The sequence below is a fragment of the Sycon ciliatum genome, chromosome 1, assembly GCF_964019385.1.
Source record: "Sycon ciliatum chromosome 1, ocSycCili1.1, whole genome shotgun sequence".
Taxonomy (NCBI): domain Eukaryota; kingdom Metazoa; phylum Porifera; class Calcarea; order Leucosolenida; family Sycettidae; genus Sycon; species Sycon ciliatum.
Window position 1 is genome coordinate 44,615,301 of NC_088643.1, and position 12,386 is coordinate 44,627,686.

Below are 12,386 nucleotides of genomic sequence, written 5' to 3' on the forward strand. Positions count from 1 at the left end.
CAGGTGTGTGTTGTTTGTGTTGACCGGCAATGGACTCTTGCTGTGTTATCAATGACAATGGAGCCGGTGGAGCAGTTTCATCAGATTCAATCATTATTCTCTCTTCTCTTTCCCGGCTAACTATGGAGACGACTCACGTGACCAGTTTCTGACTAGACTGCGAGCAAGTAGACTACAGCACAGAGTACAGTACAGTATGATACACATGCACTGACACTGAGTCTGTAGTGTTTGCTGTTTGTATGTGGTGTGTCTGTGTGCTTCTGTGAACTCGCATTACTTTTCGATGGCATAATTAATTTTATCATTAATTTTCCATACCCCTCCGGAGCTCCCCCGGCCTGAAAAAAAAGCACTTCAGTAAAACCTGCCTACAATGACATGTAGGCGACCTGCCTGATCCGAGAGAACCACTACAACCAGAGCCATATTTCCAGTCAAGTGAACCGGATAAGAAGACCACCTGTACACATGCACAGGGGACCGCAGTTGTGAGGTCCGTTCCAGGGAGCCCTACACATAATGTTGTGAGATACTATGAAGAGTGACCACATTTTTGTTGTTGTAGTAAACACTCTTGATACCATGCTCCCAGGTCCCTCAGACAGTGTTTTACTGTTAGTGGCAACGCCTGGTCGACACATGTACATTGCCCATGCGCACGTACAACAGAGAAAGCCATTATTCTGACGAGGCGCATAAAATAACAAGCATTGTAACGATTTCCTAAAATTGATGGTATACGTGTTTACAAAAGGTAACGATTCTCACTAATTCTCAATGCTCAGTTGTACTTCTTCAGACTCCAGGCACCATTCACATGTATCACCAACCACTGTCGACATGTCTTACTCTTAGTCTCTTACTCGTAGGTTTGACTCAGGGAACAGGCTCACATACTGGTAGACAGCACACAGTCGGTAGATCAACTTTTCCAATAAGTTTTCCCCACCTCCACACGTGCAAATGTCACTCATTACGACAGCCTGGTAGTGGTAGGATTATAGCAAATATCTTCAAATATAGGATAGATGTGATTCATTTGTTCTCTCTCACTCTCAACGCAGGTGCTAGTATAGTTGTCAGTAATATCAGAGCTCCTTTCGTGTAAGTCGCTCAACTGTATGGTCAAAGGAACATTATATCCGGGATAAATCATGGGAAAAGGTCACTGTCAACAGTCAAGGAAGTTTCAAAGCCGGAGAAAGTGTCAAGCCAGCAGGTATAGCAGACCTGTATCAACTGTGGCAATATCGAGCACACAGTAATGAACTCAAGAGCAGTGTTCAAGGAAACTCGGTGTGTGCGTGCCCAGCAAGCAACTCGTGGCGTAGTTGCTATCTAGCATCTCAGATCAAGTGAAATAATTATTATAAAAACAGCAGATACAGCCGGGGTGATACCTATGATGCAGTGGGTAGTGCTTCTCTGGAAGCTGTAGAAGAAGTCCTGTAATTGCAGGCTGCACACGGTTGATTCAGTGCGATTGTGCGCAGGTGATGTGAAATAGTTCTTAGAGGCAGCTCTCCGATGCTTAGTCGCTTTCTGGCTCAAAGAATGCTTCAATCCAGCACGGGCACTGCATGACAGTAGGGCGCCGATGGCCATAGCCCCAGCCAGACACCATGCTCACACGCACTGCCATCACATCAAACGGAAACGTCAGCTGCCTGCGACTGCGGAGGTAATCCTCCAGCTGAACGGCACGCTGCCAGTCGAAGATCTCTACAATGTGACCGGACGGAATCGCCTTGACCAGCTTGTCCTCGCCGTCTAACTGAGAACAGGCCAGCGTGGGGCTCTGCACATACATTGAGTGCTTGCTGCCATTGTACAGGCACACTTTCTGGTTGTCATGCGTCCGCCACATGAAGAAGCCACTTCCGATCTGCTGGCGGCGTTTCTCGGCAGCAGCACTGCGGCACCGGCTCTTGATGCTGCCAATGTTGAACGAGCCGTCGAGCTGCGCAGAACCCTCGTGGTAAACATGCATGGCGGAACTCTTGCACGTCCGCTGGCGACCCATTCTCTCTCTTCCTTCCCAGTAGGCCATGGTGAGCCATGACTCAGTCGCTGGACGCTCTCGTCGTCGAGCAGGGCTGACAGGCTTCTCTACAATAGCAGCAGCAACATGGAAAGAACCACACACAGACAAGCATCTGTCAGAAACGTGTCATACAGCACATACCAGTAGAATGTAAAGTCATGCCCGGATAGCAGAGCAGCACGTACATACGCATGGGTGGCCTTTCCCCACACAACACCAGGCCATCCGCACATGCTACTTGTATGTGTGTCGGTTCCTATCTACAGGAAAACGTGCCAAATCCTGAATGACGGATGATGGCATTTTCAGACTTGTGGCCAGGGCAGCTACATTGTCCAACATTCAACCTGTCAGAGAAACTTCTGCCTTGGAGCCAATCATGCCAGAATACCCATTCCCAGCGCACATAGCCTGAAAGGAAACGTGCACACCTCCGTCCTGCCCAGCCTACCTAGCACCAATGACTGATGACAAGCACATGGCATTGAGGCCAGTTGAATGAGTCATGCCTGGCAGTAGGTTCGAATGGAACGTCATTCTGCCTCTTTGTCTTTGTAGACTTTGAACCAAAGCCGGGCTTCTACCATTATTGCACTGCCAAACCACCAACAATAATACTTGTCTTGTTAGAAACAAAATCCAGATATTATAGTGACTAACTTGAGCTAATAAATCAAGCCATCCGGAATCTGCTGGAGAAGTGCCAACCTCTCAAAGCCCTAATTTCCCCTGCAGCAGCAGCAGCACCATTGCTACCACTACACACTACTACACTACATACTGGACTGAAGACAACTGCAAGCTACTGACAGTAAAATTATTGTCCTCGCGGACCTCGTCATCAGAATTAGTTCACGACCAGGACGGGAAATCTCACTACATCCCACTTTCATTCACGACTGGATACCAGTAAGCTGAGCTATAGTTCTTGGCAAGGCCTATCTCGGACTTCACGTTGACACGCAGCTACAGAACTCAGAAGACACAGTTGAATTCCCTCGATCACGTGCCGCTCCCCAAACACACCAACTACTTACACACTTTCTGTAGTTTCTGCCCAACCGTTCAACGCGATCGAATGCCTCAAGTCAAAAGAATTATTCCTTCTACTGCTATCAATACGATCGGCACAGTTCACTGCTAAAACACTTCTGTCTAGTGCAGAAGAAATGCACACAGGCCAAGAAAACTCACCATGTTCTCCAGCATCCAGATCAGGGCAGCACGCTTCGTAGGCTAGTGAAGCGCCGCTACTTCCCTCCATGCCGCTCTCCTCTGAGCCCGTTGTGCCGTCCGCTGCGAAATGTCTGCGTACGATCGTGTGTTGTCTGCCAGCTGAACTCGAGACAGTGGTTTCGTCGAACGCCGAATCACAGCTGACAGAATCTGTACGGGGACACGTCCAAACACAGGGTAGAAAAAAGGGAAACAAGACTGTTACAATGTAATCAATGATCCCACAACAAACAAAACTCTGTGCCTGCGGTCTAACCAGCGCATTCCACTTCATGCGCATATGCATGTATGTCACAAGAAGAGCTTCCTTTCACGCACGTCACATCGTCGCGTCTTGCTCACTTGCATGATTTGGAAAAAAACACACACGTGCGGCAATCAAACGGAACGCAGACTGGAAGTCTCCTCCGCCGCAGTTTCGTTGACTGCAGTACAAAACGCCGTCACTTGCCTACTACAACCATGTACTTCACAGACTGCGACAAAATACACTGCGTCGAATGATGTACATGTTCATGGCACTATGAAAGCTAGACGGACAGTCAGACAAGACGTACAGCTTGTTATCCCACATCCCCTGAGCGGGCCACAAACACGCATTCTTGTCGCCAGCCCCTGAACTAGAGCCACCATACCATCAACACCACCATCATCGTCATCGCGAAAGAGGCGAGAGTGCAAGTGTGAGATGGCGCAGCGCTCAACGTGCAATTTCATCACCAACCAATCAAAGTCTGAGATAACGTGGAGATGCGGTGAGGTTTGCTTGCTTACCTGAAGTCTTGCCGAGCTCTGTCGTTGATGAACAATGTTGCAATGATATCCTGTCCAGTGGTGTACTCCCTGCAAAATCAGCAATGACAAAACAGCACAAAGCAACAATTATTTCTCAAGTCAACAGGAAAGGAAATGAGTCCCACGCCACGTGCATACTCGTGAAGTCGACACCAATAAAAACACAAACACTCCACGTGGGACGGTCTTCTCGCAGGAATACACCCTCATTATAGAAACTAAAACGCCACCGGGCATATACGGAGATGACACACGGACCGTATCGTGTACATACAGACAGTTCTGCGCAGTTGAGTAACACTTCAGGGTCGCAAGCACACACTACGACTTTATCACACAGTCACAGCATTGCTGCCTGCCACAAACTGACTAATCGCTAAAAAGTAAGAAACCCGCTAAAATCCCTGCCCGCGACACTTTGTCCATGCATTGGAGAATCAAGCCAAGCGATCATCACAGTTCAACTACTCACTGAAGTGTAATAGTTTGCCAAAGTGAAAGGGATTGCAGCAGCGCTTGCCAGAGCTTGTTGCGTCGGGGCAAATTGGCAATCTGCGAATAACATCTTCCGCAGAGAGATCCAAGTCCGGCCATCTGAAAACCTTACAACACACCGCCTCGGGTGTGACATTGAGAAGGTGCTGTTCACCAGAAACCACTACATTGACACTGACGGTGTTCGTCGGCAGCATCCAGCACGCTCCAGCGTCATCCTCCTGTGCCAGGCCAAAGCTCTTCAGCTCTTTCGCTTCTGATTGCTTGCAAATAACTTTCAGCAATTCCAGCATTGAATCTCCTTCAGCGTGACTTGCAACACTGGATGATTTCCACAACTTTTTGATAAGACTTTTCTTGGATGACAGCATGGTTGCGGAGTAAGACGAGCGATCAACTCGAAACCAACACTCGGAGCTATGGCGATTAGAAAAATAATAATTATTTGGCGAGAGGCGAGCAAAAGTGCTGCTTGCTTTCTCTTCAGCACACCAAGACTAATGCTTGGAGTAGCGATGACAAAGACTAAAATCGAAGGTGTCGGCATTGAATGTCGATCGGGCACGGCAGCTGTGGTGTGCGGCGGTACTGTCCCAGTGCAGTGTGCATCTTGTATGTTTTCAAAGACTGTCGACACACAGACTCAGTACAGTATCAGTTCACTACACTGCAGACACTCTGTCTGCAAGACTGCATGACTGTGGAGATCGCATGCATTGGACCCGCACGTACTTGAGCAACGCCGCTCACATCACGGGCATGTGTGATGAAAGAGGACAGTGCGTGTATGTGTTGCAGATGATCCTGCCTCCTTGTCGCGTCGCCAGACGTCCTGGCGTCCGCTGCGCATTGACGATATGGGGAACATGTTGCTGTCCCTGATGTACCTGCACGGCGTGCTGGCTGTGGCCATGTGGAGTATGGCGTGCGTGTCTTGCATGCCAGAACATCATGTATGTACCATGTGTACTGTCATATCAGTGGATCAAGGACTCGTGACTCTTGAGTGCATACTCAGATACTGTACAGTCATACTCATCGCGCGCTCCCAACTCCAACCAAGTGACTGCAAAGATCATGACTTGAGGTCGAGAGCGCGAGCGCACTCACTCACATGCATGCAGACGTGTCATGTCACTGAGAAGATACACAGCACAAACGTGAGAGGGCTCGTGTGATCCATGGGCTCCGACGAGACACCCAGCTCGGCGCCAAGCTTTCACCGGCTATGCGGCGCCGTGAGGTGTGAAGTCCATGTTGCACTCTGCATTGTTCACTGCGATCATCATGATCATGCGAAGGAGACTTCAGCTCATAGTCAGGGAGCCGACCTTCAAAAAAGTGGCGCTCCAGGTCGGGCGAGATGGAGTACAAGATCTCTTCAGCAATGGGTTATGGGTCTATCAGAGAAGGGCTTTCGAGTTCTTGGCCATCCCAAAGCTGTGCACGGACATCGCGAGGACGCATTTTGTTCGATGGTCAAATTCACAATTGTCAAGCATTTAGGCGCAAATGTTTTTCGTTCTCAGCCGACTTCTCGGTTTGAGAAGTAGGTGCGCACGCTCAAAATTCCAAATCAGTGACTATGCGCCTGTCCAGAAGATGACGACGCTGCAAGCTTACTTTCTCAAAGCGTGACATACATTTTCATTACGATTTTGGCTTTGAAAGTGAGAATAGTATTGCCATCGTCAGGTCCACTAGTCACGAAGCATGGCGCTTCTGGACAAAAGCGCAACATCGAGTGTGTACCAGCAATAGTGCACAATAATACTCGCGCCTACTCCGGCAATTCTGCAACGCGTGCAAGCAAAGTTTCAAAAGTATATTTCCAGGTCTGACTGAGGTCGAGTCGAGCGAAGATTTCGGCAGAGTAGGCGAGATGTTGCTTGCTGACAAGTCGGCCTCCGCGTCCCTGAGTCTTGACTGCCAGTGCCACAGCCGTATGCACCAGTGACCAGTCACCGGACGTGCAAGATCATCATCACCCATGTCGGTACTCTGCCTGGCCTATTTATCTGCTGGTGGTGTCAACTCCGTTGCAGTTTGCCAGCTTGTTTGTTCCGGTACTCGTTCTTCAGGTGAGCCTAGCTGCTTTTGCACAAAATACTTTGTGGATCCTGTGAGAGATCATGTAACTCGAAAACGAGACGTTGTTTGAAACAAAGGTAGAATGACAATCACTGCCAGTTCCACATGCACTTCTGACAGGAACTACGACAGATGTCTACATGGCAGCACCAAAGGAGAGCATGGGATAGGCAACATAACAAGATAGAACATACATGCGCGCACGTGCATGTGTGCGAGCTTGTGTACACGCGCGCACGCCCACACACGCTTGCAAGCGTGTACTCACATGTGTGCGAGTGTGCATGAGTGCACACACACGCACACACATGTGACTCTCTGTTCGCACACACACACACATACATGTGTGCGAACATGCGCGCATTCATCACACACGCGTGCGCACATACACACAGGTGGATGCGCACATGCCAATGCTCACACACACACGCACACGCATACACGTGTACATGTGCACGCACACACACGCGTGCGCGCTTGCACGCACATACACACAGGTGGATGCGCACATGCAAATGCTCACACACACATACACGCATACACATGTACATGTGCACGACACACGCGCGCGCGCGCGCGCACACACAGAGGTGGATGCGCGCACGTGCATGTGTGCGAGCTTGTGTACACGCGCGCACGCCCACACACGTGCACAAGCGTGTACTCACATGTGTGCGAGTGTGCATGAGTGCACACACACACACATGTGACTCTCTGTTCGCGCACACACACACACATACATGTGTGCGAACATGCGCGCATTCATCACACACGCGTGCGCACATACACACAAGTGGATGCGCACATGCCAATGCTCACACACACGCATACACGTGTACATGTGCACGCACACACACGCGTGCGCGCTTGCACGCACATACACACAGGTGGATGCGCACATGCAAATGCTCACACACACACGCGCATACACGTGTACAAGTGCACGACACACGCGCGCGCGCACACACACACGTGGATGCGCACATGCAGATGCTCACACGCATACATACATATAAACACACACACTCATGCACGCGCGCGTCATTATCTACGAATCTCAGAAACATGCAACACGCGGCCAGAAGTTAATCATCACCAGTGAACTTGCTGTGATTGTGGTACCAACAACATGCTGTGCAAGAACGTCACCATCATCGGCTGCTCTGAGGTAGCATTCCAGAATGGCAATTTACAAAGCCGCTGTCTAGTGCCCTACTATCATCTCCACAGAGCAGCAGTCGGAACCCAGGAGATAACTGCTCGGCATAGCTGCAAACATCGCAAAGGTTACAGCACTGGATGCTTCTAGTGCAACGGGTCACCCCAACCCTGTACTATACTTGCTGGTGCATGTCCGAATGTGACAACCCAATCATTAGCGCCCATGTTCTGGACCGTCACTAACGCTTCCGCCCAGGGCCTTATTACTGGCTTTTACGGTACTCACCGATGCATGTCCGAATGTGGCAACCCGCTCAGCAGCACTACACATGTGAGCAACAAGTGGACGTCGTTGGCAGCACAGAGCAGAGGATCGCAAACCGGATGAAGAATGGATACTGTTCTCCATGATGAAGGGATCAAAAACCGTTCAGCACAGATATTGCGCTACATCGTCTTGCCTGGATGTATGCGGTGGTGCCGATGCATATCGCGTCCATGACACTGTTTACATATCTGCATTCAGCCTTTGTTCGCATAAATATGATGCACCGTAGCTGTAGTTTTAAAATGATTATATTCTACATGTTACCGCCACATTTACTGATTGCGTTTGCGGAAATTCCTAAAATATACTACGTCTACTACTACTCAATTTACCACACAAAGGACTGAATGAAGTAGGGAAATAATCATCCCATGATCTTCTACAATGTGAATTCTTCCATGTACGCGCATGTCATTGTGCAGCATCCGAAACTTCAACAAAACAATGATTCAAGGAGACGTTATTCAAGATAAGTCATGCATTTCCACGTTCACTGGTATAATCAAAGATTCCGTTCAAGGCAGCTGCCATGGTGTGTACCTTATCACCTTTAACACACGTTGTCAGTCCGCTCATTGACTAGCATGAAATCGTTTGTAGCAGGAGTACTCTTGTTTGTAGTGAGGATCAATCTACAAAACACTATTGGTAAAAACAATCCAGAGTCACCTCGATGGAGACGGACAGTTCCTACGAGACCTGCCTGTCGACATCAGGGTCAAGTGGCAAGTCATTTAGCCGTTACGCACGACAATCTCAGGAACACCAGTCATGTCCTCCTCCGACGAACCAGCTACTGTATGTTACTTCAGAACTCAGAACGACACAATTATACAAACAGAATGAAAAATGCTTCATCGACGGTGTGACTTTGCGTTTCGCTTCGTGTTTCTTTGTGTTTCTCTTGAAAATCTAGCAAAATTGAGTCATTCGCATGAAAATGTCTGGTTACGTCAGCGAAACCCGCTGATTTTCCCCATTTTTCAAGCGCTGAATGGCGCAAAAACTGTGAAATCACGGCAACGAAATAGTGTTCGACGAGCGAACAAACCTCCTTGCACCGGCATTGGTGCACAGCTTCGGGACGGCCAAGTTCTCAAATCGTCCTCTAGAGACCCTTACCTACCTCTGTGCGAAGTTTCAAGTCCTCCCTCTGAAGTGGCATACCCCGAAAATAAAAAGCATCCTACAGATTTCAGCTCCCGGACTATCATGCTCGCGCTCACTGCCAGCACTAACTGAAATAATCATGATAATGGATGTGGACTACACATGGCTGACTTTCGACTTCATAGCCCGTAGATCTACCATGATCTAGATCTACTGTTGATACATAATTATATGGGGCCATAGGCATAGGTGACACTCCACTCGGGTAATAGTACTACTACTAGTAGTAGTAGATTTATTATTTTGATAGGGAAGGCCCTACAGACGTTGCCGTCTTATAGTTATACTATGACTGATTGTACTACTACTAGTAGTACATGACTGTATCCATGGAATCTGTGCCCAGTAATATGGCAGTATGCTATCGATCCCTCAGAGTCAGAGTCAGGCTCCTTTGTCCTTCGCCTTGCCTTTTAGTACGGGGGCCAGGCATCAAAAAAGTGGCTGAAAAAAACTTTCGTTTCCACTTCGTCCGCACAACAATTTGACTGCAGATAATGAAAGCAGTGGCCTTCCTGACACGGAATCAACAAAAAATTGCTTCAAAATGCGAATGGAAGGCCTCCATCGAGTAACTTTTCTCGCACCTGTTCAGCCATTGCCGCTTGTCTCTTGCGCTGAGTTTCTTCTCCGCGCGAGCAGTCACGCAACGGTAAGTTTTCCTCACGGGACTGTCCCGTCCATTGTACGGCGAACTGAGCATAGTCTGCGCTGCGCGAAACACGCATACAGAGTCTAGTCTCACACCTCACGTGCTCAGCGGTCCACGTGGAGTGTCAAGTTTCAAAAGTGAACTCGGATGTGTCGATTCACGTACTACTACTGCGCTTCTTCTCCGTTTTTGCCTTTTTGTACTCTCACGCATAATAGTAAGTAGTTTGTTTTCGGGTGGTGAGGTTCTGGAAAGTCGATGTCACAGGCAGATTGTCCCCAGCGGACAACTCGGCAAAGTCTATCTGTACCAGTTGTAGAGCCAGGGCGAAAGGAGTGCATATTCTGTCAGAAATTTCAGCTGGGAAAGAAGCACAAGTATCAGAAAACTTCGCAGTGCCAGTCACACAACGCTGCCCAGAAAGTGCTAGACGCAGCTAAGTTGCGGAGAGACGAGGCTATTGTAATAGCTATTGGTTCTCAGTCTTGCCTCATAGCACGTGAAGTTCACTACCATTGGCACTGCTTCCGAGAGTACACCAGACTATTGGAGGTCGAGGATCCTGGGGACGACCCTCAGGGAATTGGTGGACAGGCTCCTTCGGAGGAACAAGTAGTTGCCCAGTTTCTTGAGGTCGTGCGTCAAGAATTGTTTGACAATTCTGCACTGCTGACCTCTGCTGATCTCCAGTCCATCTTCCAGACCTGCTGTAACAAGGAAAGTGGCAACTTCTGCACTCAGGTCAGAAATCGAAAACTGAAGAGCATCATTTTGAAAGAGTTTGATGGCCAGCTCGCTGCAACGCCCCTGAATTGTTGTGTGCTGTTAGCTCGACTGACAACTTTATCAGACAGTTTGCACTGCTGAAGGAGGAAGTTGCAGAAGATGAACCCCTAATGCCCGCCGATCCTTATTGCAGTGAGTCTGGGGAGGAGTCTGAGGATGAGTCTGCCAAAGTGGAGAGTAGCCATGTCTGGACCAATGAGTGTGAGGAATGGAGAGTCTTATATTATGCAGCAAACATCCTCCGCCAATCCATCGAGCACCATGTCAAGTCCACGAAGCAAGAACTGAGCGGTGCACGGCTGTCTCCTGAGGATAGCGCGCGATTGATTCCTGACAAGCTCTTTAATTTTCTTGCATGGACCCTGGACAAGGATGCCGAATTCCCGACGTGCCGCTTGCCGTCTCTTGAGAGTGTTCTGCAACGCCGTATCCATGCCATCTGCCAGGATCTTATCGGTTTTGCGGCACTGGTTACCGCACTCCGAAACACATTGTGCTGGGCATGGCAATCCATCACCTGTGCCGCAGTAAGCAGATAGTTACCATGTTGAATCGTCTTGGCTATTGCTGTAGCTACAGCCAGGTACTGGAGCTGGAGACTTGCTTGGCAGAGTCTTTTACACGCCATCAGCACAATCAGTCTTTCTTGCCTGCCGCCATCGACACTCGCAAGCCGTACCATTTCGTGTGAGATAACAATGACCCTTGCGAGGAGACACTGAGCGGACTTGCGACTACGCACTGTACAAATGGTATCGTTGTACAGCCTTCTCTGCAGGATGAATCGGTAGCAAGTGAAGCGACTTCCATCTCTCTGCCTACACTGTCAACGTCGAAGCGAAAGCGCTCATTGACAATGGTCCCGGAGATTCAGCCTGTGTTTGCAATGCCTGCAAGACAAAATCCACCTCCCATCATACGCCTATGCTGCTGACACCCGCTCTGGTGCTGCATTGATGGACTTTGTCTGGAAGCTCTCCCGGTTCTGCCCAGATGGACAGATCAGCAAGCCTCGTGCAGTCATTGAGATTGGAGCTGCAGCTGATGGCAAGTCTCAGAGCATACCCGCGTGGACAGCATTCAATTATCTCGCGACGAAGAACAATGTGCCTTCTAAGTCGGAGATTGGTTACTGTCCGGTGATCAATGCATCGCCAATATAGAACCTCACTGTCTATACCCTACTATGCCGCTCCATTACTATGGCAAGGCAGGCTGATCTTCCATTCACGATGGTAGTTCTGGATCAAGCAATTTATGCCAAGGCTGTCGACATCGTGTTGCAGAGACCCCAAGAATTCCGCTCTGTGGTTCTCCGGAGTCGACTTGAAGTCAAACTTGATGACAGCATCTGTAATGTCCATGCTCTTGTACACATTATTATCGATGAAATATATTATGTCATGTTCTTGTGGGCCATCGAAACTGGCCTTCTGTCTACTTTAATGCGCATGCCTGCTGGAATCGTAACCAATGTGCATGTACAGTGCGTATCGGTTATAGCGTGGTCGTGTAAAAGAATATACTGCATACAAGAATGAACCCTCATGTTTTCATAATCATAACATGGATTTCAAGTGCACATTTATTCTTACAAGCAATTTTATCCCATAGTAGAATATATC

At 48.9% G+C, this 12,386-nt stretch overlaps 1 protein-coding gene across 1 annotated transcript; it reads right to left on the reverse strand.

The window, feature by feature from the left end:
• Positions 1-996: 996 nt before the first annotated feature.
• On the reverse strand, positions 997-5,144 carry LOC135828020 (mothers against decapentaplegic homolog 6-like). The gene is made up of 4 exons (XM_065340459.1): positions 4,551-5,144; positions 4,058-4,126; positions 3,242-3,433; positions 997-2,112 (listed from the first exon to the last, which is right to left on the reverse strand). Exons 1-4 carry the CDS (start codon positions 4,942-4,944, stop codon positions 1,535-1,537), a joined length of 1,233 nt encoding a protein of 410 aa, XP_065196531.1. The 5' UTR covers positions 4,945-5,144; the 3' UTR covers positions 997-1,534.
• Positions 5,145-12,386: the final 7,242 nt, after the last annotated feature.

What these genes read in the sequence shown, in the direction of transcription:
- LOC135828020 (XM_065340459.1), bottom strand. Translation starts at nt 4,944, where the DNA reads ATGCTGTCATCCAAGAAAAGTCTTATCAAAAAGTTGTGGAAATCATCC. An exon ending in TGGCAAACTATTACACTTCA is followed by an intron (nt 4,127 to 4,550) that starts GTGAGTAGTTGA and finishes CTGATTTTGCAG; the next exon opens with GGAGTACACCACTGGACAGG. An exon ending in TCTGGATGCTGGAGAACATG is followed by an intron (nt 2,113 to 3,241) that starts GTGAGTTTTCTT and finishes CTGCTATTGTAG; the next exon opens with AGAAGCCTGTCAGCCCTGCT.